The sequence below is a fragment of the Lagopus muta genome, chromosome Z (genome assembly GCF_023343835.1).
Source record: "Lagopus muta isolate bLagMut1 chromosome Z, bLagMut1 primary, whole genome shotgun sequence".
NCBI classification, from domain to species: domain Eukaryota; kingdom Metazoa; phylum Chordata; class Aves; order Galliformes; family Phasianidae; genus Lagopus; species Lagopus muta.
In genome coordinates, this window is record NC_064472.1 from 3,177,998 (window position 1) to 3,205,472 (window position 27,475).

The 27,475-nt window shown below is 45.1% G+C and overlaps 2 protein-coding genes across 2 annotated transcripts in view; one reads left to right on the forward strand and one right to left on the reverse strand.

Moving 5' to 3' along the window:
• Window positions 1–5,668, forward strand: part of EPG5 (ectopic P-granules 5 autophagy tethering factor) — a 51,142-nt gene extending 45,474 nt beyond the window's left edge. Inside the window, exons 42-44 of the mRNA XM_048931551.1 lie at window positions 1,185–1,400; window positions 3,167–3,281; window positions 3,750–5,668. Coding sequence (XP_048787508.1) covers window positions 1,185–1,400; window positions 3,167–3,281; window positions 3,750–3,932 — 514 coding nt within the window. The 3' untranslated portion in view covers window positions 3,933–5,668. The remainder of the gene's footprint in view (window positions 1–1,184; window positions 1,401–3,166; window positions 3,282–3,749) is intronic.
• Window positions 5,669–6,558: 890 nt separating this feature from the next.
• On the reverse strand, window positions 6,559–13,409 carry SIGLEC15 (sialic acid binding Ig like lectin 15). The gene is made up of 5 exons (XM_048931810.1): window positions 13,358–13,409; window positions 11,191–11,574; window positions 8,368–8,724; window positions 7,676–7,706; window positions 6,559–6,728 (listed from the first exon to the last, which is right to left on the reverse strand). Exons 1-5 carry the CDS (start codon window positions 13,407–13,409, stop codon window positions 6,632–6,634), a joined length of 921 nt encoding a protein of 306 aa, XP_048787767.1. The 3' UTR covers window positions 6,559–6,631.
• Window positions 13,410–27,475: the final 14,066 nt, after the last annotated feature.

The following is a 27,475-nucleotide window of genomic DNA, read 5'->3' on the forward strand; positions in this document are numbered from 1 at the left end:
TTGGAGAGGCTTGATTTTGCTGGCAGCCTGGATTTGTGCTCAATTCAGATTATTTCGAGCAAATCCTTAATCACTGTGAGTTCCATTTTCCTGGATGTCCACTAGGTGGGATGAACTATTTGTTAAGTATTCAGCTGACCACTCAAAGCTAGGTGTTCAGAGCTGCTTGGTGTGGACCAAATATGAGCCCTGTGAAGTTAGTATTGCTGTAAAACAACTCAGTAGATAATTGGATTCAGGTGAGAATGGATAGATGGTTCGTAGTAGCTTTGAGTTTAAAGCAGTGGTACTTTGTATTTAAAGCATGCAACAACTGTCTTTACTATTGTTGCTGAATTAACAGAATTTAGCAAACTAATGATTTTTTTTTTTAATATTAATGTTGATAATATTTATGTTGCCATGAAAGAGCATTGTAAGAAAGTGGACGTTCCTCTGTTTCTTGAAATCAAAAGAATACTTTGATTCTTGTAGGCACCACATAGTTGCACTACTTTTATTGACAAAGTGGAAAGAAGATAGCAAAGCCACTTTACATTGCAAATTAAAACTTGTTCTTAACATCAAAGCTGAGGGTGTCTGGGATGGGAAGTGACTGGGTGGAGTCATTTGATGATATTCTGATGCAGAAAACTCGTGCCTGTGCTATATGTGGAAACTCTGAGCTTGTTAATTTAAACTGCAGTTTCAGTCTGTGTGGGGAAGGATTAAAAATACCACAGGGGAAACTTGACTTTGTGCTTTGCTCAACTAAAGCCTTCAGTATTTCCTTTCTGAGAAGAATCTTAAACTGTTGTGTAAGCAACAGCTATTCCTTTCCTAAGGAAAGGAAAGAAGGACCAAGAAGCTTCCCTAAAAATTTTTAGACAGATTTAAATCCATTTCTGGCTGCAGTATCATTATTCTGAGATTTAAAGCCTGAAAAGAAGCCTTGTTCATTGTTCTCTTACAAGCAATGAAAAACCTGCTAGCTGATACTGGCACTGAGTTTGTAACAATAGCAGTTACATCAATGTAAGTGGGATAGTATAGCTATATTGGCTTAATATATTAAGATTACCAGTCCTTAGTTTACCATCTGAATTCTCCATGGTCCTAATGGGGAGAGGCACAAACTTCTTAACCAGTGTTCCTGCCCTTTTTAAAATCCATGTGTTGTTTTATTCTTGAACTCTTGCTTACAGCTCAGCAAAGGAAGAGGCAAAGCTGTTCCTTTGGTGGCATAAAGCTATGCAGTTATCCTTAATTCAGATGGAGCAGGATGATGCCATTGTGATGGAATCTGTCATTCGGACACTACTGTCCATCCAGAGCAGGCAGAGTCAGCTGGCTGAGGAGAGACTCACTTCTGGAATTCTTGGAGCTATCGGGTTGGGCAGGAGGTCTCCTCTGTCACCCAGGTAGGAATTGAAGCTGTAATGAATTAAATAATGCAATTATTAGTCATAAACAATTATGACTTGTCATATTAAAACAAACAAAAAAACCCACGAGAAGAAGCTGCAACTTGGATCCAGATAGCACAGGGCAATCTCAAAAGATGTTCTGAATCCCAGTTGCCCCCCATATCTTTGGAGTTTAGACAGAAAAACTGTAATGAGTGTTTCAGTGTGGTTAAGAAATGCGTATGAACTTCTTGTTCAAGTCTGTAGTGCAAATATAAAGAAAGTGCAGCTTTTGATTCTGGTTTAATGTTCATTTCTAGTGAAGTTGTGGTTGACATCACAAGAATTTTGTACGACCACAAACACATTGCCTTTTCTGCCTGGGCTTTGAGCTGCTGCAAAATATCAAGAGAAAATCAAACATCTCCTTACTTACTACTCAGTTTGTTTTCTAAAAAACATGCCGAGTTTGGTTGTCATGTATTAAAATGAAGTTCAGCATGAAGGCCAGTAAAAAATACATAAACCAATTCAGCGTAGTACTTCAATAAACGTAAAGTTTTTAAGAACATCTGAGGTAGATCCCTGGGCTGAAATCTTAATCCTGTTCAATTCATCTTTTAGTTTGGATGGTGGGGATGTCTCAAAGTTTACAGAATCACAGAATCACAGAATGGCCAGGGTTGGAAGGGACCTCAAGGATCATGAATCCCCAGCCCCCTGCCACACGCAGGGCCACCAACCTCCACATTTCATAGCAGCCCAGGCTGCCCAGGGCCCCATCCAGCCTGGCCTTGAACACCTCCAGGGATGGACGGGGCATCCACAGCCTCTCTGGGCAGCTGTTCCAGCACCTCACCGCTCTCATAGCAAAGAACTTCCCCCTGATACCCAACCTCATCTTCCCTCCCTCAACTTCAAACCATTTCCCTTTGACCTTTCCAAGAGTTGACTCCCCTCCTGTTTGTGGGCTCCCTTTAGGTACTGAAAGGCTGCCATGAGGTCACCCCGCAGCCTTCTTTTCTCCAGGCTGAACAAACCCAGCTCCCTCAGCCTGTCTTTATAGGGGAGGTGCTCCAGTCCCCTGCTCATCTCTGTGGCTCCTCTGGACCCTCTCCAACAGCTCCCTGTCTTTCTTGTGCTGGGGGCTCCACACCTGGACACAGCACTGCAGATGGGGCCTCACAGGAGCAGAGCAGAGGGGGACAATCACCTCCCTGTCCCTGCTGGCCACCCCTCTGCTGATGGAGCCCAGGATGCCATTTGCTTTCTGAGCTGCAAGAGCACACTGCTGGCTCATGTTCAGCTTTTCATCTATCAGGACCCCCAGGTCCTTCTCTGCAGGGCAGCTCTCAAGGACCGCTCCTTCCAGTCTGCATGGATGCCTGGGATTCCTCCAGCCCAAGTGCAAAACCTTGCACTGTGCTGTGTTGAACCTCATCAGATTTACCTGGGCCCACCTTTCCAGCCTGTTGAGGTCCCTCTGAATGGCATCCCTTCCTTCTACCATGAGGGATTATATCAGATGTGACCTCAAGGCTGCAGCTCAGCTTGGGTCAGGCATTACCTTTCGTATGTATGGTAGCTTGTAGGTATGATGTACATACATATATTGCAGTGATGTTTTTTTCTTAATGCATTGCAGATGATCTTCTGAAGCTGTTCTGAAGTATGCTCCTCATGCGAGAGATCTCTCGTGGGATAGAACTTGTAGTTTATCTGCTGCTGAGGACTTCACAATTGACATCACTTTCTCTCTCTGCCTTCTTTCCCTCTGCCAGGTTTCGGCTGGTTGCCCGCAGTTTGTCTGCCTTCCTGCTGGTGCAGATTCCTGCAGAGGGGCAGGCCCGCCTGAAAGCTGGCTCAGAACCAAAGCTGACACAGAAGGCCCAGCAGGTAGTGTGTCCCAGTCTTTGGCTTCTTGAATTGTCCTCTTCCTGTGCTACAGTGACAAGTCAAGTTGGAAATTGTAGTGTTATTAATGGGAGCAAAATGATACCTTGATAGAAGTCAACTGTTCCTTTCAGGCTATCCTTAATGAAATCTTTAAGTGTGTTATGTTTTGTGTTTTGGTGTGGTTTCTCTAAAAACATGTCTTGAGTTTGTGAAATAAACATTGGAGCCATCATTGCAAGCCTTGGTGGAGCACTTGTTGTGCTTGTGTTGGAATGGCAACAATTTTAAAGAGGAGCTGGATTGAAATAATACGTGTGACTATATTTTATGAATGTTTTGTTCAAAATGTAGCAGGCTCTTTAATAGATAATGTTCTTCCGGTGGAATCTTCCTTATGATGTCTAGTGAACTGGTTTGTTGCAGGCCAAAATGCAGACAGCTAACATAATTTTTTCCTTGTGTCTATAGGCACTGAGTGCTCTTGAATCAATGGCATCAAACAAACAATATATGGATTTTCAAGAGCAGATCTCCCAGGCTTCTTTGTTCATCAAGCATCCAGAACATTGTCTTCGGGATGGCAATAATCTTTTGTCTCTCCTTGTAAACACGCTGTACCCAGAAGTGCATTATTTGGACTGCATACGGTAGCAGCACTGAGCTCACAAAAGGATCATGCAGTGTTGATAATTATGGTTTACATTTAAAATTGTTCTTGCACAAGTAATTTTTACGTTAAGAGTTCCATTTGAAGTAAGTCAGAAGTGTGAATGGGAGCTGCACCCTGGCAGATTTTATCCTCTTTGAGGTTTCTTTTTTTTTCCCCTTAAAGCTCTTAGGATATTTAGGCCTGTGGAATTGTTCAGTTTTTATCAACTGAAAACAGTTGAATATGTTCCTGTGCAAGGTGCACATCTAAGGGGATACATGTGCAATTAGACAGCAAATTTTAGACAGCAAAACCCACTCTTGTTTCTTGTAGCATCTTTTTCTTTTTTTGTGCCTTTTTCATTTTCCTATGTGTCATTATTTGAGCCAGTGCAAAGTGAATGGGGGGGGGGGTTGTGTGTTAAACAGTTTTTGACTCTCTTAGTAGGATACCTCTAAAGCTTATGTGAGTGTGTGAGTGTGTACAGGGAGATTTGTCCCTGCATTCCAACAGGTGGTATTTTAAATTTAGACTCTTTTGATATTCTGCAGAACTCTGCAGTTTAAAGGCATGCCTACAATCTTCTGCCATGTCAATACAAACTGAAAATTAAGCTTAAGGACTTTGCTTTTTCCTACTTCCTAAATATTACTGAGTCTGCCTCCATACTGGTTGGTTAAACAAAAGTGTTTTATGGCCGTGTCGTTCCTAAGTCAGGTGATGTCTACAGACTGATTTTTCTGCTTCTCAGTGTCCAGGAGAGTAGCAGTTATGTTCTTGCTGGATAATAAATCCTTAATTCTGAAAACCTGGTTGTTTAGGAGTAGAGGTTTAGTAAGTGGACACTGCTGAAGTTGGTTCTTCCTAGCTGGGCATAGCATGGCAGAACTTCAGATGACACTGTGAAAAGCTGTTCAGCTTCAATGAAATCACTTTGTTAAAATTGTACTATGAGCCTGTAAATCTGTTGTTTCAGCTGAATGATCACTGTTTTTGTTGCTTTGTCTGATGTTGCACTTTCTGTTCGGTGGAAGCAGAAAGTGAATTTCCCTGCTTGCTCGTGTAACGTTGGCCTTTCCATGGCTGATCTACTTGAGGTTGCCCAAGGTCCTACATTCTCAATCTGTGCACCTCTACGAACGAAGGAACACTGAAAGCTTTTTCTCTTTCTGCATTGATTGTGCCTTTGTGTTTAGAACATGTAACCGTGTTTAAGCATTTGTTCAGGTCACATGGGGATAATAGATGTTCAATAATGGATTATTTTGCAGTGTTGCTCTTAACTGTGATTTTGGTGCTGGAGAGCAAACCACCTTTTTCTTCTCGACAAATTTGGCTAACTGCGCCAGCTGTGTCATCAGATCACCCACATCTGTGTGTGGTTTTAGGCTCAAAGGTCGAGCAAAGAACTCTATGTATATATATGTACATCTCTCTGTAAGCTAACCAGGTAAGGGTGCAGCATGATTTCTAATAGACTCCTTTGGGAAAGCGATGCCTGGAAGAATCTTCTTCTGCTTTTTCAACCCCTGCAGAGAGTTAAAAGCACTGGTTTATTAGATTCAATGTTATTGATCAATTGCATAAAAAAAATGTGAAGAATTGAGAGATACATGCATTTGACATGCACTTTTGAAAGAAGGTATTGTTTCAGCTGTTGAGTTTTTACAAGTGTGTTTATAACATGCTATGTCTGGGAAAAAAAAAAGTGCAAAATAAAAGAGGAAAAAATGGGTAATTTGTGACAAATGCTGTGGTATTTTCAGCTTGCTGGAAGAGGCAGTATCTGGTAATACATGCTTGTTCTCAGAGATTACCTACACCTACAACAGGTGGTGTCGATCTGCCTGAGGGTAGGGAGGCCCTTCAGAAGGATTTAGATAAGCTGGATTGTTGGGATGAGGTGAATGGGATGAGGTTTAACAAGGCCAAGTGCCGGGTCCTGCACTTTGGGCACAACAACCCCATACAGTGCTACAGGCTTGGGGACGAGTGGCTGGATGAGTGTGAAGAAGGAGGGACCTGGGGGTGTTGGTTGGTATTCTGTGATGCTTAGTGTGAAGTCACTAAGAGGTGGTCAAGATATTTTCATGTAGCACAGGGATGGAAACTTTAGAAGTAATTTTTTCTTTTTTAATGAAGTGAAAGTTGTTTTCTTTGTTTGTCTTCCCTGCCTGGGTAAAAGAGGTTGATGGACAGGACAACATGGGTGCCTTGATTTCCAGTTCCCATCAAAATGTCTCTTTCTGTAACTTCTTTAATATGAGACAGATACACTGTGGTGTTTTATCCGAATATACCCACATCGAGAAGCCATTTCTCATCAGGAAAAACTGCAACACAAGATGGGACCAACTACAACTCGTGAATGTGTCTGCTACAGAACTTTGTGACACAGGTTAGAAACATGCAGGTTGATTAGAACTGGCATCTCACATAGATTTTCTGCTTTTCCAGCTCCACCACTCTTCACTTTCTCTCTTTTTTCTTTTGCAATCTGTCTTTGCTTTAAAGTCTTGTGTTAATTTTAAGTCTCAGCAGAGATGGAAAACATGCGCCTACAAGGCTCGCTTGACCCGTTCATCAGTCAACAACAGTCTTATGTTCAGTGGGAAGAGGCACCCTCAGATGATCCAGCTTTGCATAGAGCAGACAGGGGTTCAGACCATGCAAGTGGGTACGAGTGGGACAGCCCAGGTCTTCAGCTGCATCTTGCTGCAGGTTGTTCTGTTGGCAGGCTGTGGCTGCCGTCGCACCTGCGGTCAAAGTTCTCGTAGGTGGAGTCCTGTGGCTGCGGCCTGGTGGTGGAAAAAGGGAAGCTTTCATCTGTGTGTTTACAAATGCAGTTGGCCGTGCAGTATAGTGTAGATACTAAATCAGCAACGCCATGCTTCTGCTGATAATTATTACAAATTTAACTCTGGGATTAAATTCCCTATTGCCTCTTGGGCTGCAGCCTGACGCTGCGCACATCCTGCTGAGATGAATGCATTTCTAAGGTAAGGTGAGGGAAACGTATCACAGATAACTAGGGCTGGAAGGGAGCAAATCCAAGGATATACTGGCCTCATGTACAGTTTCTGTCTGTTTAACCTAAGGGTTGTCTTACATTTTTACCCATCTGTCACCAGTTTGGCCCCTACAGATGTCAGGAGTCTCCTTGCTTTGGGTACTGGGAGATGCTGGTGGTGCTGTGGGAGGATGGTTCAGATTCTAGGTTTGGACTCTGCCACATCTCAGCTGGCTCTGACATGGACTATTTGGTTCTCCATACCTTCTTCCACTCTTGGCAGAACACATCAGCTCTGGCATAGACTCTGGGCAGCCTGGTCTGGTGATTGGCAGCCCTGATCATAGCAGGGGGGGTTGAAATGATGATCATTGTGGCTCTTTTCAACCTAGGCCATGCTATGATTCTACAATTCTATGAAGGCTCTCCTGCCTCATCAGAAACTGGAATTCTTATGCTAGTTTAATGTGATATCCTAACATTTCTGGTCATCCCCTGCTTCTGCTGCATCCGTGTCTCTCCAGGTTCCTTGTCCTTGAGGTCTATTCTCAGTTGCCCCCCAAGATTTGGTTCTTTACACCAGCTTGCTTGACTATCAGCCCAACCCTGTCCTCATCCCAGGAGCCTGCTATGAGGCCAGAAGTTGTAGCCAAGACAGAGGACAAATTGTACTCCTCTCCTTGTCATCTCTACCCTCCTGCTGGACAACATGAGTAGAAGGTGGAGTACTCTTACCGGGCCAGGATGGATGGAGCAGTGGAAGGGCCTGTTAAATGAGAGCAGATATACCAGTTAGCAAGATGATCTGAGGAGTCAGGACTGATTGACAGCCATAGGCAACATACACTAGAGGATAACTGATACTCTGGTGAATGGTTCACTGTTGCCAGGATAGGAATCAACTTTGTGGCCTGAGTCACAGAGCCCTGTGCACAGCAGGGATACTGGCTTGAACAGGTGTAAAATGGGATTACACTGCTGACTGGAAAGCATGCAGATGGAGTTGCTCTGGGGAGCAAGAAGGATGCTGACTCCAGGAGATCTAGCTGCTGTGAGGTGTGCAGTGGAAGTAAATCCTGCCCATGGGCTGGGGAAGAAGTAGTAATTAGTCTGTTCAATAAAAATCTGATTGTGTAGGCAGCAGGTTCCCTAATTACACACCTGTTGATTTATTAACCTTTTTCACTGGGCACAGGGAAACTCCTGCTTGCTCTGTTTAAAGATCCCATCCTGAATGACACTTGGCACCTGCAGACTGTGACCAGCCAGCCAGGAGGTCCCTCTTATTTGTTCTTAATATTCCATTATGCATGTCATTTTCCTAGGGTGGAAATGAAGATAATAACAGACTTCCCTCTCCCTTGTCTGATTTTATCTGCTGCATCACATCATGTTACCAGTCTGATGTTGGAAATAGAGAAACGTACCTCTGGGGAACAGGGTCATGCCCAGTATCACCAGCAAAACAAGGACCTTAATTCCCAGCGGCACAAAAATCAGGATCAGGAAAAAGGAGCTGTTGGATGCCTTGAATTTATAGAAGTAGACTGTCCCCTCTGCTCTTCCGTGGCTGTTGACAGCCGTACAGGTGTATTTGCCGTCGTGTGTCAGGTACTGGAGCTCCTTGGTGACGCGGTGGTTCGTGTTGGTGACCGAGGTGAGGTTGCTGGAGTGGGGACTGGTCCATGTGAGGGCAGGTGCTGGTTCACCCTCGGCGGTGCAGCGGGCTTTGAAGGTGTGATCCCCATTGGAACTGACAGTGATGTTAATGATCCTGGGGGAAGCTGTGGAAATTACAGGAAATACATTAGGTTTCAATGATAGGTTTGATGCACAGTGTAACAAGATTGGCGTCAAACTTCCTCTTCCTTATTTTTTTTCCTTGGACCCCAGCCCTTCCAGAACACTCAAGGAAGGATCTGCTCATGTGAGCCCTTTCCTTAGTGTCTCAGGCTTGTCAGAGACCTCTCTGAATGGTGGCAACATCCATCTAAGGGATGCTCAAAATTCAGAGGCACTGTTGAATTTGCAGCCTTCGAACTCGCTCTCTAAATAAGCAGGGCAGACGTGAAAAATCTTGTGGTTTTCTTCTGGATCTGTGAACTATTTCATACACTTAGTTCTCAGTGGCACTGTGAAGACTGAGAGAAACAAAATGAGCGTCCTCACGTGGGACAAGCAGGTGCTCAGAGTTGATTTCTTTCATTTGTCGGGCAAGACAGCGTGGGTCGTTGTAATGAAAGAAGACCAATCCATATCATAGATCACAGAATGGTTTGAATTGGAAGAGACCTTTAAAGGCCATCAGGTCCCACTCCCTGCAGTGCACGGGGGCACCCACAGCTCCAGCAGTGCTCAGAGCCCATCCAGCCCAACCTTGGGGTCACCAGGAATGAGGTACCACTACCTCTCTGTGCAGCCTGTGCCAGGCCCTCGCTATGAGAACCAGCTGTGTTGTATATCTGTGTGTTTTGGTGTACAAGCTGCTTTAGGAAGCATTATTTAATTCCTGCCCTTTGTACTGCAGGGATCAGTTCCCAAAGCAGGGAGCAGTGGGGACACTGGGTCTATGCAAGCACCTGCGCTCTGCTTCTCTCATCATCAGCACAGCTTGTTGTTGCCCTGCCGGACCGGTCTCTCTGTGGGATATTTCAGATCTGCTCCACAGAGGCAGAGCCCTGACTGCTCAGCACTTCTCTGCAGTACATGAACTCCTTCTCAGGCCTCGCCTGGCTGCCTGCGGTTTCACTTCAGAGACAAAAGCATCCAACACACAGTGTCTGTGCACTGCTGGTTAAGTATGAGCCCACTCCTGAGGCCGCATGGGTGTCCTGGCACTTGCTAGATCAGTGAGGACACCCTCTGAGAGGGACCAAGCACTCTCCTTCTGCACAGCACGGCGGAAACCCTGAGATGGAGGGCAGAGGCAGAGTGCTGGAAACCCACCTCTAATTGCTTAGCTCTCTGCCCCTTCTCCAGGCTGAACAAGCCCAGCTCCCTCATCCTGTGTTTGCAGGAGAGGTGCTCCAGCTCTCTGAGCATCTTCATGGCCTCCTGTGGACCTGCTCCAACAGCTTTGTATCCTTCTTGTACTGGGGGCCCCAAATCTGGACACAGTGCTCCAGATGGGCCACACCAGGGCAGAACAGAGGGGGGCAATGCCCTTCCTGCCCAGTGAAGCTGTGGAAGATGTGGAACACAAGTCTTGTAAGGAATGGCTGAGAGAACTGAGATAGTTCAGTCTGGAGAAGAAGATGCCCAGGGGAGACCTGATCACTCTCTGTAGCTCCCTGAAAAGAGATTACGGAAAGGTGGGAGTTGGCCTCTTCAATCATACAACGGTGGTAGGACAAGAGATAATTTCCCCAGTTTGTGCCAGGCAGAATATTAGGAAAAACTTCAAAGAGTGGACAGGCATTGGAATGGGCTGCCCATTGGACAGAGTCCCTGCATCTTGAAATGCTCTGGGAATGTTTATAAATGTGGTACTTAGGGACGTGGTTTAGTGGGCAGCATTAGTGGTAGGTGGATGGTTGGGTGAGGTGATCTTGGAGGTCTTTTCCGGCCTTAATGGTTCTGTGATTCTATCACTCAGGATTCAGATGTCGTTGCCATGCAGATGTCCACCCTTAAGAAGGGCTTTTTATCTTGTGCTGCCACAAGGATGCTGTGCAATGCCTGTTCAGTGTGATTTCTCATCACAAGGCTGCATGGATCTCTCCAGAGGGACAGAATCATATGCACTGAGCTAAGTGTGACCATGCTGAGATGCTGGTGCCATCCAGGCCTGCTTGTGCTTACATCTCCTAACACCTGCTCAGCAGCTGCATTCTCCAGCTTAAATCCTGATGAAGAGCCCATCTGTAGCCTCACTCCAGGAGCTGCAGAACTCAGTTTTCCTATCTGCAGTCTGCACTGATCCCATGCCGCAGGGACAATATGCAAGACTCGCCAGGCTCTCACCTGGGCAGCCACAACCTAGCTGTTTCTTTACTTCCTGCAGTGTTTAGCTCCTGTTCCCTTCCTTGCAGTGTGCACATCACTTCAGACTGGAAGCCTGCAGTGAGTATTCCCTGCCAATATGTTACAAGTCCTCCTCAGGGCTGACTAGACCTGGAAAAGACAACGTTTTGGAAGAGCAAACATCTCAGATAACCTTCTGTTACCACCTCATCACTTTCCACGTCTCACGGCTCTCCAGTTTCCCTCTGGGATGACTTTGCCTCCCTGGGCACTTGATGCTGTCTTACCAATCAAATGCAGCTTTATCCCATTCCTGCTTTCGTACTTGTCGTGGATGTCCCCAGAGAACTCCACACGGCAGAAGTACCTCTCACTGTCACTCCAGGTCAGGTTGTCGATCCTGATGGAAAGGTCTTTGTGCCGGGGGTTGCCAAAGAGTTTGTATTTGTTTTTGTAGCTGACGGCGGTCTTGCAGAGCTCGCTGGCACTCTGGCTGGTGCACTTGAACACTACAGTGCCATTGTACGGCTCCTTGATCCTCCAAATGGCAGTGAGGGTACGGTCAAAGGTTTTGTAAGGGTGTGTGAAGGTACAGGGCAGAATAACCATCTTTCCGAGTTCACCAGTGACGTCAGATGGGACGTGAATGGACCAGCTATTGCACTGCACGCCTAGAAGCAACAACAGATAATCAGGACTGATTTACATAGGGTATTGAAGAAGGAAATTGATCATCCTTCTTGTACCCTCTCTCTCATTCGTCAGAAAATGGATGCCCTTTGTTCCTCCCCCTGTGCAGGGGACTTGCAGGTGGTTACTCAGCCCACTTAGTGGGGCTGGGTTTGGTACCAGCCTGCAACAGAGCTGAGGGGGCTGCCTTGCTCATGTTGAAAGCAATTTAATTTTTAAGCAGGCCTTGCCATGTCAGCAATAGCTGACCTGTAGATGTCCACTGTGAGGCTGTGTGAGTGTTTGCAGTTTGAAGACGTTTGTGTGCTTGCAGACACACACTTCCTAATATATGTGTGTGTACTTACATATATATAACGTACTCAGAGATCTGGTGGCTTCAAGCACTAATCCAATTAAATGCAACCGCTCTGTGTTTGAGTGCGTGCACACAGGAGGATGCACAGCAAGCAGCTCCATGTTAATAGAGCAGGTTGACAACACGTGGACTCCAGCTGCCTGCATCTTCCCGGACAGGCCTTGTCCTGGCCTCACAGGAGGAGAAGTTCTGGGTTTTCCAGCCAGGATGTCACAAACAGTTGGAATTTGACCACTGTAAATCCTTGTCGTGGTAAATGATCACAGTAAATACAAGCCATTGCCACCAGACCCAGTTTCTATCAGTTCTATCTGGTGATGAAAAGAGTCTTTACCTGAATGAATGTTCTCCAGCTTTGAAATATATCAGGAAAACTCAGCGTCTCATCCATTTCCCTTCTCCAGTAACCAATAATACCAACAAATAGCACTCGTAGGCAGCTCTTGCTGTATAGATACCTATATCCATCAACTGCATTTCTGTTTGCAACAGCTGCAGCACCAGAGAGTGGTTTCAGGAATGTCTGTGGCTACATTCCTGTCTTACATAACTTACTTGGTGGCTTTGTTAAGTCAGGAGGTTTATCCTCCACAGTTGAGAATAATTGGAGAAAAATGCAAATAATTTGCCTCGTGTAAACAGATTGCTGACTTTGCTGTGATCTGTGGGCATTCATCTGTCAGGTTGATCAAGTAAAGGCTAAGTTAGGATTGGTGCTTGTGTTTATGTCTGCTGTCCATAATATTTGACAAATATCCCAGTGGCTGTGCAGGCAGAATTAATGTTCTTTTGTGTTGCACAGTGAATAAAGGCTGATGTAGGACTGGTTCTCCTCCATTAAGTTATTTAGCCGGAATTTGTGCCAAGCCAATATTTTAATTACTGAGGTCTGGAGTCGTGGTGCCTTTTGTCACTCACTGTAATGATGTGATTACCTTTTGCAGCCTGGATTATTTACTGTACAAGGCTATATGGCCATAGGCACTCCAGGAAGCTCATGGGCTCTAAGTACAATGCCCCACTGGTAAAAACAAAGAACTCTAATTATATCTACTAGTTGTCAGTGGAAAGGATTTGAGTTCTTGATAACCAGATCAAGAGCTGGAGCCCACCACAGTCATTAAACTTTCTCTATCAAACAGTCTGACAGTATATGTAACCAAATCCTGTTGACTTTAATAGAACTTAAGTATACACTTGAAGTTAACCATGGGCTAAAGTGCACAGTGGAGCAAACTGTATGAATTTCATATCAACTCTGAGGAACATGAAGCAGTATGAAACAGGGCTTCTGAGTGATGAGAAAGATGAACCTCCTGCACGAGTTATAAAAGCAGAGGAAAAAGGAAAAAGAAAAAAAAAAAAAAGCCCTGATCAGACGGAACTGTAGCAAGCTCAGAACTCACCCTTCTTGAAGATGGAAAGGACGAACAGAAGAAACAAACTGTACTCTCTCATGCTGGTTGAGGTTCTCCACTGGGGTGTATCAGCAAACCAGAACTGTCTCTGCTACATCTGCGCTGCTGATCTTGTCATCACAAAAGGTTTTTCCAGAGATGGAAGAAGCTGTGGTTTTCCTCTCCTTGGAGGGAATGAGTTGTCCAGCTGAACCGGCTCTGGTTATATTAATAGTTTTGTGGTCAGTCATGTGAAAAATACAACAGAGGCAATCAGCGTGTTGCCATTTTCCAGCTGAAGGAAAGAGTCTTAAAGATGGGGCTGCAAGCACCCACTCCATGAGGGGTGTGGGATAGAAGGGATGTTTGGGGCTTTCAGGTGCTCACTGGTCTGGAGGAAATTCTTGCAATCTGCCCCAGAAAATAGCAAGCACGACCCACCTGCGCTTTGTTTGAGGCAGTGGGGCCTGCAAGCCAGTGGGGCTTTACCACTTGCACATGCTGTTTGTCACCATCCCTAGGTGTAAATCCCCCTGAGCAGGCACAGAGGTCGGGCTGTGTGGTCTGGCTGGTTGAGGTACCCTGCTCTGTCCATCTTTCTGTGACTTTGATGAGCCCCCAGCACAGGGAGGATGTTGGAGTGGGTCTGGAGGAGACCACGAAGATGCTCAGGGAGCTGGAGAACCTCTGCTAGGAAGGCTGAGGGAACTGGGGCATGGATGGGGCCCTGGGCATTGTCGTCTACTGGGAGGCACCCAGCCCATGGCAGGGTAGGGCTGGGTGGGCTTTAAGATCTCTTCCAACCCAATCATTCTAAACCAGGATGCTGTTGCTGAAACAGAACTTGTGGAGCAGGATTAGAAGGATATCCTTCATAGGACAGACCAAAAATCCACCATGCCCAATAGTGTCAGCCTGAGAGGGAGCAGGAGAAGGGAGTTATGGAAAACCTATTGGAACAAGTAAGGATGCTATACCAGCACTTCTGAAGTCCCAGTCACTCTCCCCTCCCAAATAGTGACCCTGCGATGCTGAGTTTAACCCAGCAGCACATACTCCCCAACAGGTCTTAACCCGCGATTTGGTGCCCTCCGTTCCCACGTAGGAAGGGGTGATGTCTGACTGCCCTTATCTCGGCAGCTGGGCCACTGCAGGGCCTTTCTTCCCTCATCTCCCAGCGCAGCACCGGCTGGGCTGCTCCTGCAGCAGGCAGCAGTGGGTGCACGGCCGCTGGAGGGCTCCCGGAGCCCAGCGAAGAGGATGCTGCTGGGCTCCCAGGGACTGCGCTTCCTTCCCTTCGGTACTAAGCACCCGAACTCTTACACTGCTTTACACCCTCCCCGTTCCCATCTTAAATCTTTGTGCAAATACTTCCAGATCTGGGACGCGGAGATGTGGCAATGTGTCAAAATTAGCACAGAATCATAGAATGGTTAAGGTTGGAGGGGACCTTAAAGGGAATTGAGCTCTGATCCATGCCATGGTCTGGTTGCCCCCCACTCAACCAGAATGCCCAGCTGGACTTGGATGCCACCAGAGATGGGGCAAGTTCACTGTTCCAGACCCTTCTCCTCTGGGTAAATATTTCTTCCTAACGTCTCACCCAATTCTCCCCTCTTCAGGTTTAAAGCTGCTCCTCCTGCTTGTAAACTCCATTAGTTGCTCTCCAGATGCCTTCAAAAGAGAAGGGTTTTCTGTTTTCCCAGAGTTGTTGGAAGGAGGCTTTGAGTACCTCACTGTAACTGTCTGCAGTGTGGGTCTCTCGCTGCCCTGCAGAGGAACCCGAGGACAGAAACACTAAATGAGGAACCTGCACCCCGACATCAAAAGTTCAGCGCCTTTTCTGCCTTCTGCATTTTTCTTCATGTGCTATTTGATTTTATCTTTCTGTGAGGTGAGCTTTTTGGTGCTGTCTCTCAGCCCTTGGCACAGAGGATATCAGTGGACTGATGCAAAAGATTAAAGGGAAGTCCGTGCTCAAAACGTGTTTTTCAGTGTAAGGAGTAGATGCAGCTGACTCCTTTTCCTCCTCGATGTTATGCTCTAGTATCTCCTGGTCAAGTATCTGGTAAATCAATGCATTCTTGGACACCCCGCACGCTGTTAGAATTGCATCTTGCCTAGGTTAAGTGGCTTGCTGCACCTTTGTTTTTAAAAATAGACAGCAGGAATACCTTCATCTTCTCTGTCACTCTTTTCAGCAGACAAATTTCATTGAGTTCTGCCATGCACATAGTCTTTGTTTATTGAAAACTCTGACAGTGCAATGTGTGCAAGCAAGAAAGCATCTCTACTATCCATCCTCTTATTTCCACTAAGCCAATGGTTGTGTTTATAGCTGTTTATAAATATCTAAAGAGAGATGGGAGACAAATGGTTGAGGCGAGGCACTTCTTGCTGGTGTGTAGCAACAGGACAAGGAGCAATGGCTTAAAACTTGAACAGAGGAATTTCCACAATAACACACAGAAAACTTATTTGTGATAAGGGTTTCAGAGCATTGGCAGGCCAGATAGGTTGTGGAGTCTCCTTCTATGGAGATATTCAAGACCAATCTGGATGCTGACCTGTGCACCCTATTCTAGGGCACCTGCTTTAGCAGAGGGTTGGACTCGATGGTCTCTTGAGGTCTCTTCCAACCCTTTTGATTCTGTGATTCTGATTTGGTGAACAGGTAAACAGGGGAAGGATCTTTGTTACAAAAACTGTTCTGCAAACAGTAGTTTTTCCTTTCAGGCTGTGATTTCGACTTTCTGGTAGGCACTGGATCGCAGCAAAGTAAAATGGACGTCATTTTCTTGCTCTTCACTCCTGTAAAACGCTTGTTAGAGCAGATTCATGGGGAGCAAGGGAGCTTGACTCAATTTTCTCCTCATGTGGTATCAGTGGGGTTGTTTACCAAGTTTTAGGAAAATTCACTGTGAATGATTCTGCTTACAAATCCATCTTTCAGAGCAGTATTTTGCTCATGTAGCTTGTTTAAATGCCATGGTACACACAAAGCCATCTTGATTTTCAAGGTATGGTTGAGGTTGGGGATAAGAAATGATTCTAGTCTTCTTCTGTTAGTGCTGTATGATTCAAAATCTGTTATCTATGATTTTTTCTTCCAATTCTGTGCTTAAGTAGTATCTAAGAATGTTGCTTCTGGTCTAGCATCAAAAACAGTGTGCCTTCCATATTCGTAGAATCATCAAATCATTAGGTTGGAAAAGACTCCAAGGTCCCCAAGTCCAACCCCAACCCATCCCTACTATGCCCATTATCCACGTCTCCAGGTGCCACATCTCCACAGTTCTTGAACATCCCCAGGGATGGAGACTCCACCACATCTCTGGGCAGCCTCTGCCACTCTTTCTGAGAAGTTCTTCCTAACATACAATATGCATTTGGTCCCAGAGACTGTGGATAGTCCTCACATCACTCAAGGACCAAACTGGTGCCATTTCTTCCCCTCCTCCCTCCCTTTGAGTCTTAATTCCAGTTCCAGTGTTTTCTACTTTGATTACTCCAGCAGCATCTACGAGACCTGCCCCTAATCCTTCAAGTGTGTCCATCTGCACACATTCTTATGATTTGTCAGATCTGGCACCGTTCCCTGAAGGGATTGGGCCTATGAAGTAGCTAGGAGGTGAGATTGGGGAACCAGAGGAATTTTCCTTCCTTCTAGTTTCTATTGGCAGGGACACGTAAAAGGTGAGTCATGCTGAGCTTCTTGGAGCTGCTATGGGCTCTGCCATGCATCCCTTTGGTCCTCAAACCAACAGCAAAGTACCTAGAGTGCAAGGAAAGTGCAAGAGGAGGGAGGATGAAGGGCATCAAGCCAGGAGCTGCTCCTGTAGGTGACACTGATCCTGCTTCTTGGCACCAAGTGAACAAGTAGAACATAGTCATCACTACGTCAAGCTTCCACTGATCCAATTTGAAAGTCTTGCAGGTTCACTCACTTGACTGTGGTGTTTGCTTAGCCTATTACAAATGTTCCTGACCTGAGAAATTCTCCTGCTTGCCATATCGTCACTGCTACGTCTTGGGCTGTTCCACTGCCAAAGCTGTGGCAGTGAATTGATGAGCAGCTATGGGCTGCTGGTGAGCCCCTGTCACCTCTGCTTAATGTCAGCTACAGAAAGTCAGGTGTGTACTAGGATACTTCTCACCTAACAGGCAATTGCTGTAGGAAAAACAGCTTGTATCTGAATATGAACAGAACATCATGGATGGAAGAAGAAATAGCATCTCACTGTTAATGTGTTTGTTGACTTCTACATGTTCACATATTGAGATGGAGAACATTTCATCTCTCAGACCAATGTGTTTCTTTCACCTTTCAAAGCTCCATGCTCTGAGCAGCAAGAACTGGGCTTGGAATGCACATATTCAGGCAGGAACATGGTTTATTCAAACCTTGCCCATACCAATAGGACAAAAATTATATAAAAGAAAGAGCCTGAGGCTATGAGAACACTAACACCTACCTTCTCTGAGCAGCATTAGAGCTCAGAATAATGCAAGCTTTCATTACAGACTTGCAGATGCTAAAGTGGGATTGCCTCGTCTCAGGATAGGCCATCATGGTATTTCCTGCGTTGTTTTCACCAATTTCCTCCTGAACTTTATTCCAAAACCTGAGCCTAACATAGCATCAAGGTACCATGAATGGTAGAAAGGAGCAAGGGAGGGCACAGTGCCTATGAGTCCTCCCAGGGAAAACCTGGGAGGAAAGGTGAGTTGTGGACGTCAGCTCAAGCTGTTGAGGTAAAGAGTGAGGCACTGTGATGAGCTGCACCCAAAAGCAATGTTCTTTGACAGCCTCGACCTGGTTGTCCCAGGGTTGCCTTCTGGACTGGACAGGCAGGAGAAGTGGGCCCATGTGAACCTAATGAGGTTCGATAAGGCCAAGTCCAAGGTGTTGCACTTGGGCCAGGTCAATCCCAGGTTTTTATGGGGAGGATCTCCTTGAGAGAAGGTCTTGGGAGTCCTGGTGGATGAGAAGCTGGACATGAGCCAGCAGTGTGAGCTTGCAGCCTGGAAGGATACTGATACTGGAATAAAGTGAGATGAAAGTAGCACCTTTACTTGCCCTGATTGCACGACCTGTCCCAAAAGAAGAAATCATTTTTACTATGTATATCAGGTTTCCTAGATGGCAAGATGAGGATGGGATTGTGTTGCTGGTTTTTTTTTTGGAGTTATTGTTCTACAGTTCAGTTTGCTGAGAGGTTCTGATATTTTAACTGGTGCAGACAACATAGTTAAATAGAACATAGTGGTAAAATGTTACTGCCTGTGTGTTTATTCTCTGCCTTCACCTCAGGAAACATTTATGATAGCAAATGGAACATATAGCAGCAACAAACGGCAAACAGTTTTCAGCATTTCTCCAGCACGCTTCCTGCCTTCAGAAAGTGACTGTTACTAATTCCTATATTGGTAGGTGTCCAAGGCTGGTGGTTTCTCTTTCTGTGCTGTTCATAGTGGGATCTGCCAGGTGGGAAGGTCCCAGCAACGGAGTGCCAAGAAGAGGCATGTGGGCTGCAGGCTGTATAAGAGTTTGCTTTCTTTTTTTGATCTTGATACCAGAGAAGTGTTCCCAAAGGCCAGTGCTAACACTTTCCGGGCAATGTAACCTTTACTTAATTGCTCAATTGCCATAACCTTGCACTGTGCTTTAGATACCAAGTGAGATAAGGTCCCTGCCCAGGGGAGCTTGCACTCATTTAGCTTGATGCATTATAGCACTGACTCCTGGAATGAAGATCAGAGGCTGATAACAGGGAGAAGTTCTTTGAAGAGTTCATTGTTCTCATCAGTTCTCACCACAGTGTGGTTGAAGCAAACAATGGATCAATTTGCACTGCTTCATACACCCTACAAGCAGACAAGTGGCTGTTGACTCACCAGTAGGACCTTGCTGGAAGCTTGGTGTTCCTGTCAAGGCAAGATTAGAAAGTGAGGTTGCACCAGGGGAGGCAACACAGAACACAGTGGAAAGGCTGAGACACCACAGTTGGAAAGTGAGATGAAAAAGAGAGGCAGCTTGGGGCTGGGACCAAGTTTGGGTGGCCCTCCCATCAGGTGGACCTTTTGGTAAAGGCAATTCTCTCTTCTCTGATCCTGAACCCTCTTTCTGTTGCTTGATTTTAGGCCATGGTCCTTCCTTGCCTTAAAGTGATTAACTTAAAGCACAGTAGGATGGAATAAGGGCATGAGGGAGATTAAATTTCGTTGTGCTATAAAGTAAATAGAATGCTGGTATTTGGAAGCTGGAAACTGGGTATAGCTGGTGGGGAGGATAAACTGCTGGTTAGGAGTGCATGTGATGAATGGAAAGAGGAGTTATGGCATGTGAGATAGGCAGGTTTGGCACAGATTCCTACTTCATATGACATCCACAGAGAAGATCTTTCTAAGATCTTTTCTCTCAACTGGAGAGGCTCTGCAGTCCCCAAAGGCTGAAGATAAACTCCTTAGATTTCCACAATCTACTGGAGCAGGTATCAGCTTACCAGTGTATGTTTGAAGATTATTCTGTCTCTTCTTATCATGTCGTTAAGTGAAAAATACATGGCCCTATGATTCCCCATATTGTACTTTCCAGCAGTAAGAAGGGAAAGGAAGTTTTTCATTTTGTTAGGGACCTGGGTGATTAACACTGTCCACAGATGTGCTTTGAAGGAGTAAACTGTATGTGACTGTCACACAGAGGGGCTTTGATCTAGCCCATGTTGGTGGAACAGCCACATTCTTCCAGGCAAAAAGCATTACCTACTTTGTAACTGATAACTGTACCATGGGTTACCAAAGGTTACTGTACCAAAGGTTAGACCGTGGCTTAGCATGGAGGGGAAGAACAGTCACATGCCTTCTCTGAGGTGCCATTATTCATTTCCCCGTTGGGCTTCATTATATTGAATAACGAGGCCTTTGGCCCTATTTTCTGTTTGAGTGTGTAAGTCATTCTCAGCTAACATTTGAATGCTTTTGGATGTTTTCCCAGAAGAACTTACATCCTGGAAGGCTTTGTGACATGCGTGAAAGCACCTGTCTTCTCCAGCATTGGTGTAGTTACTTCCCACATCACCAGGAGACATTTGGCAAAGTGTTTTAGAAGAGCACGTGTCTGAAGGCAGAGCTGTTTGTATGGAATTTGTCCATTGCTTGCTAAAAGCATGGGTTTCTGCAACCCTTACAAATAGCCATCATTCTTTGAAAGGACAATGGAACAAATGAGCTTACAGAACTTGCCAGTGTGATTATCAGTTACAGGCAAATGGCTCCCTCTGACCTCCTTAGCTTTATTACGCAAATCTACAGCACACGAGTTAGTGGCCTCCTCTGGGAGCAGGAAGCTGTAAGGACAATGTGCCTCCTGCATGACATTCTTGCTGACATTCCTCTTCTGATATTGTAGACTTCAAACCCCCTTGGCGTGCTATGTGCTTCTAGCTTGAAGGACAGATTGGATTTGCATGATTGGTCTACGTGAGCCCTATGAATTCCTGCTTGTTTGCAGAACTGCCACCCTGGGAGGCAGCAGTGCTTACAGCTGCAATTTTCAGCCCTGCTGGATGAGAGATGATGGGTGGCATGACTTGCTGTGAAGGGTCATTTCACATGATCCTAGCAGAGTTTGGGCTGGAGCTATGAAGACTGCAACGCTTTTCTAGCACCTGCTGCTCTTGACCCCTGCTTGGACATGACAGAAGTTTGCTGAAGACGAGGCCACTTCAGCTTCCAGGAGGCATCAACCAAGGAAAAGGCTTTTCTTTTTGAATTTTCATATATAAAAATAAATCTAAAAGCTTACCATAATCGGTGGAGATGGTCTGGCTGTCTCAGGCTAGATCATTTCTCAAGCACACTGGTGAGCTTATTTCCATGTGTCCCAGCCCCACCTTGCATCTCACTCCATGTGCAAACATCTCAGGGTTAAGAAGAGTTTCCCTTTTTTGCCCTGTTCCTGTCATTCTGCTCTTAACCCTCTGCACAAATTCCACTTTCCAGCTTATGTTGTTTGGTATGTTGATGAGCGTTTGATCTTCTGAAGCTAATCAAGTTCTTCCTCCTTTGCGTCGTATCAGCTTTCATATTTGGCTTAATTAAAAAAATATGTATATGTATGTATACATATATATATATATGTATATATGGCAAATCCATCCAAAAACTGTATCATTTTTGTTTGGCTAAATGCAATCTCTACACTTTAAAGTAGAATCACTACACAGAGTTGGATGGACCAGACTGCTGCACTGCACGGATGCTCTCTTTCATAAATCCAATTTTGTGTTTTTCAGTGTAACTAATGTACTCAAACAGGATATTCCATGTCATGTGAATGAAGAGTCATCAAACAATATATAACCTGTCTGCATGAGTATCTCTGTAATAGTTCTCTTGCCCTCCTGGCCCTCTGGTACCTGGAAGGAGCGAGTGTCTGGTCATACATCTTTCACTTTCAGAAATGTGAAGTTGTTCCTTTGGGTGTTTTGGGAGACAAATGAATGGTATGTACTATTTACCGAGCTGCAGAAGGCAGCAAGGGTTGAGTGAGTGCCAGAATGGGTCCTGCTCATGACTGACAGGTGGACACTGCTGAGCAGGAGCACCATACCATGGGCTGCATCCAAAATAGCTTGGCCAGCAGGCCCAAACATGGTGTGGTACAAGATGCACTCTTGCAAAAGCAGTTTCCTTCCTGTTTTGATGAGGAGCAATAATGAAGTGATGAAGAATGAAGGAGCAAAAGATTTAGTAATATAAAGAAAATATCCCAAAAGGTGATGGGAAAAAAATACGATGTGCTCAGAGGGAAGATAAGCCAAAAGACTTAAAACAGGGAAGGAAAAGGAAAAAGGTTGTCTCTGTTTGGAAGACCATGGTTAAAGCAGCTGTCCTCTGCGATACGGGGAAGCAAGAGAAGAAAGTGAAAGTGAATGTAAAACGTGTGAAAACAGCAGAAGTTATGAGGAGATGGAGCTCATAGATATGATGGATCAAAGGGAAGATGGTGTAGAACTGGGAGTGTTAATGAAAATTGCATGGCAACTCCAGGTATAGAAAACTTCTGTATTTTGTTGCCCTGCAGATGATAGAAGCTCCCAAGAAAATCTTGGAAATATGATTACTCAAAACTCAAATGCTCAGGTTTACACTTAACAGCTATTATTTTTAATGCATATGTGTTGCTCATACCAAGCAGCTTTACTACTGTATTTATACACCACTTTTTCCTCGTTTGTAAATAACTTTTTTCCTCCTTGAATCTAGCTACCAGTGGCTTGCCAATACAAACCCATCTATCATACCTTTGTGTGGGCAGTAAATTTTAACGTCTAAAGCAGTGTTTTAGAAGTGGAGAAAATAGTAAGAAAAATATGCTTCTCTTTCCAAACGTTTGCAAAACTAACATCTGGTTGCAAGGAGATTCATGTCAGGAGAGCCAGATGTCACACAGGTTATACACACAGATCTGTCCCAGGAACTTGGTTGCCACTACTGGGGGCAATGGGTTGTCCTCACCTTCTTCTCTAGTCAACAGAGTTGTAAGCTGTCCCAAATTAGCTATCTATTTCAGCATTGAAGCCTTTATTGCCCTGTCTTGAGTCTCTGTCTTGCAGTGAATTGTATGAACTCTCTGTGGCTACCAAACTCCAAATTCTGGCCTTTCACTGACTGTCCCTGAACTCAAGTGGGATGTACCTTGGCCTTAGTGGGACAGCATTTAGAGAGAGCAGAACATCAGGAGATGAGCATCACCTGAGCAAAGAGAAATCTAAAAGTGAGAACAGGCAAGGCAAGTTGAGAAGGTGATTGACATGTCTTCCACTGAGAACAGAATGTCCAGTAACTGTGTGGTCAGATACTTTGGATATTTTTTTTTTGCAAGATATTCGAGTCATGCTCCCATCTTGATTTTTTTTTCAGGAATAAGTCCTACACCACTGTGTGTGGATGTATGTAGATACAGTGATAGTCAGGGTGTTAGATTTGTAGCTCACAGGTGTTCTGGACCATCCTCTTAGCTTTGGGGACACCTGGGAATGTGTCTGCCCTTCCCTGCTCCATTTTCTAGATGTGTAATCATCTTGCTCTATACATTTGGCTGCAGGGTGTAGCACATTCAATAGACATCACAATGTCTGCAGTACCAATGCAGAACATCTCTAACAGGGTAGAAAGTCCCATGCTGTGCAGGGGAGTGAATTCCAGGATGGATTGCAGTGACAGTGCAGGAGGGGAACAGGGAGGTTGTTTTTATTCTCATCAGTCTGCAATTTCCCATTCTATTTCCTAGGAGCTGTGTCCATTTTTGTTATATCTTTAAATACCCTGCTCTGTCTGTGTTTTACAAGGAGCTTATATGGAAATGGGAGTTAATGTGCGACTATTAGAATGGCCACTTTGACAGGGAAGAAAGAATAAAGATTAAGGGGAGAGATTCCCATTTTTCTTCATTTGTTTTGGAATAGAAAGCAACCCATTGTTAGGAGACCATCAAAAGCTTTTCTATAGATCTGAAGTCTGTGCTATTGTGCTGTCTCACGTGTTGCTGTGTCTATGCATACTTAGTGCAGTATGATGCAATGAATGCTGCCTTCACCAGTCACAAATGCTTAGAGCAATGTGGTCTGGAGTGGATGTTTCTTCACAGAGTATCATGTCCTCTCCCACCAAAACTATATCCTATACAGTGTTTTATAGCTTCTTTGTGGCTGAAGAACTGGGACAATTTGCAACAGCTGCTGGAAAATTCCACTTGAAAAAATTCCTTCCTTTCCTTCCCAGTGCACAATGCCAAGGGCACACTTTTCCTGGTATTATTTTTTTTAATCATACTAACGAACAAATCTAGACCTTAGCCTCCCACTGATCTCAGACTTATCCGATTAGACTGATGAGCAATCCAAGAATGATTAAAGTGTGAGCGTGGTGTGCTGTGCTCTGACAGTGATCCAAGCCTGGGTTTCCCATCTATTTCCAATCTATATATTATGGAGGTAAGCACGAGAAAGGAAAGCAGAGGTATTCATAGAATGTGTTCATATTTAATGTCCTAGATCTGCAATCACACACAAATGTGGTTTTATTTTACTCAAAAATATAATCTCGTTAACCTCACTGGGCTTGAAAGGGGAAAAGATTTCCCCTATGCTGCAAGTGCAACTGAGCTGTTTTCCTACATAGTGCTTTTGTTTGATTGCAGGGCTGATTTCGTTGCTCACTTGTATGCCTTGGAATGTGTGGTGAGAAATTCTGATGAGTGATACCAATCTCTCTGCGCTTTGGGCCAACCTTCAAGCTGTGCTGCTCCTTGCTGTACTTTGAAATACAACCATTGTGTGCAGGATTTCATCCAGCCTCAGACTGGATCTCCTTGCCCCAATAGCTGAGGCTCTTGCTGTAGAAAATAAAGCAACGTGAGCACCTCTGTCACATGTTTGCTCTTTCAGCTTTCCCTAATGAGTGAAAAGCATGCAGTGTTCTCACTGGCATCCTGCTTTGGTGATGCCCATGGGTGATATTTGCAGGCAGCAGCCTAGATAGTTGCTCATATTCCTTTATATTTCTGCTCCTCTTTCTACCCCCAACTGAGTACTTCTGGAAAAGGGCAGGGATTCAAATGAAAACTGCAGATTTGTTTTTACTTTGTGTTGAAATGCTACAGGAAGTTGGTCAGGAGGCTCAATCCCAGGTAGACAATTTAACCTTCAGAGCTCATTTGCAAGAGAAACAAATATCTGGACACACTGGCTGGTCTAGAACTTGCTGAGGAGCTGAGAGAGATTCATGCTACCAGCAGAGACACGTTTGAGGGTATTTAGGGTGCGCTGGTGTGAAAGATTGGGGCTGTGCCAAGGTAATTGCTTTTTTTGCCTGATTCTTTTTCATTTATCAGTGTTTTTCAACGTCTGTATCATTAACACAGAAAACGGGATCCAGTGCACCCTCAGCAAGTTTGCTGATGACATCAAGCTGAGTGGTGCAAGTGGCATAACAGAAAGAATGGATGGCACCCAGAGGGACCTGGAAAGGCTGGAGAAGTGAGTCCCGATGAGGCTCAATGAGGCCAAGAGAAGGGTGTTGCATTGGTTTGGGGCAATCCCATATATGTGTACAGACTGGGAGAAGAGCTAACTGAGAGCAGCCCAGTAGAGGAAGGCCTTGGGGTCATTGTGGACAAAAAAGCTGGACATGAGCCGTCAGTGTGCACTTATAACCCAAAAGGCCAACAGCATCCTGGACTGCATCAGCTGAGGGGTAGGGAAGCCCTGGTACTGCTGCTTGGAGCTGTGGGTGCCCATCCCTGGAGGTGCCCAAGGCTGTGGATGGGGACCTGGGCAGCTTGAGCTGGTGGATGGCAGCCAGCCCATGGCAAGGAGTTGAGACAGGATGGGCTTTAAGATCTCAAGCTATGCTCTGATTTTATTATTTTATTACTCCTTCTAGAGCAATTTTCATTTGTAAGCATGGGATGATGCTTAGATCCATCTGCTCCTCTTAGAATAAGCAGAGTGAAGGTCTTGAAGCATCAGAGTCCTTTCATTTTGAGATTTTCCCTCTCTAATTCAAAACCTCCTCTAACGTGAACTGGTAACAAAAAGGGTCTTCCAACAACAACTTCCCAGTTGAAGGCATTATTTCCATAGCAAGACAAGGAGAAAGCAGCAGAGAGAAGTTCATTTGAGTCTAACAAATCCTAGCAGACATTGCGATAGTTACACTCTGAGAGGGGGGAAATATCTAAGCAGAGCTGCCCTGCTTCCTTGTGGCTGGCATTGTTCTTAGCAGGTGAGTTCTTCCTAGTTGTGGCCAAACTCCGTATGAATTATATCCTTCATGCTAAATGTCAAGATTCAAAAGATTAGGTAATTATCAGTACAATCACTCTTTATACTGGTTATACTTCCTGTACAGCATGGCAAAAACCGAAACTAAGCAAAACCCACAGCAATCCTGAAGGTTTCAGGTTGCCCAGGGGAGCTGTTGGGTGCACCATCCCTGGAGGTTCCCAAGGTCAGGTTGGAGGGGGCCCTGGGCAGCCTGGTCTGGTGCAGGGCAACCAGCCCACTGTAGGGAGTGGGGCAGAGGGGCTGTAATGTCCCTTCCAACCTAAGCCATTCTGTGATACCATGGTTCTATGATTTGGTAAAGGGGGACTGAATTGTTGCACGACTCCAGATGTATACACTTAAAAACGCTGGTTTTGGTCCTGACTCTGCAATCTGTTGTTGGGTTTGATCTTAAAATCACCTGGGCTGAATGTTTCCTCCTCCCATTTCAGCTTATCCAAGGCTGTAACCTCTTCACTACTACATTTGGGAGCTCCACTGCCGCCCAGCATCCTGTGACTGCTCATCTGAAATTTTAATTCACCATTTCCCTACCCGGACCTTTGATAGCAAACCATGTGCAAGACTGTTGAGTAGGATTGAGTGGCTGCAGCCAGACCAGCAGGCAGCTGAACCCCAGCAGAAAATTCTGTGGGGCAGGAGACATGGGAATAATAAAAGGTAGAGACTGGGATGACTGTTTGATGTGGGACTGCAAGGACTGGGGAGATTTATGACCATTAGACGCAGAAGTAATGACAGTGGTGTAGGAAATGACAGTGAGGCTGTTTATTTGAGTGAGACTTTGGGGTGAAGTCTATTTCCCAAGGAGGTGTCCTTATTTTGAACTGGCTTATTTTTATAAATGTTTAATGCAATGTGATTTCTTTGCTGGCACAGGGAGGGAAGCACCAAAACTCCAGCCTAGCATACATGCTTCTTAGGATTCAGATATCTCCTTTATTGTATATGCCAAAAACAAGAATGCAAATAGCACACTTGAAAAATTTGTGAACTTTGAATAGCGTCTATTTGATGTACGGAAAAAAAACAACATCAACAGCAAACACAACTGTTCCGATAATGACATAAATTAGGTTTTTTTGGCAAGGACTGCTATAAATGATAATGGCAGAAGCATGATATGCATATTCCAACTGTTATACATGACATATTACCAAATAACTTACTTTGCACGGGGTAATGGGGAGTCTGAATTCTCTGGGTAGGGCAGAATGAAGAATTAATGCTGAGTGATGTGCAAAGTCTTCCTAATGGCTGAGACGTGGCCTTC

Bases quoted from the DNA above. Each gene is read 5' to 3' on its own strand.
- SIGLEC15 (XM_048931810.1), bottom strand. From the start codon at position 13,409: ATGAGAGAGTACAGTTTGTTTCTTCTGTTCGTCCTTTCCATCTTCAAG. The intron at 7,707-8,367 runs GTACGTTTCTCT...CTCATTTAACAG, and splicing joins CATGACCCTGTTCCCCAGAG to GCCCTTCCACTGCTCCATCC. The intron at 6,729-7,675 runs GTAAGAGTACTC...TTCCACCACCAG, and splicing joins GCTCCATCCATCCTGGCCCG to GCCGCAGCCACAGGACTCCA.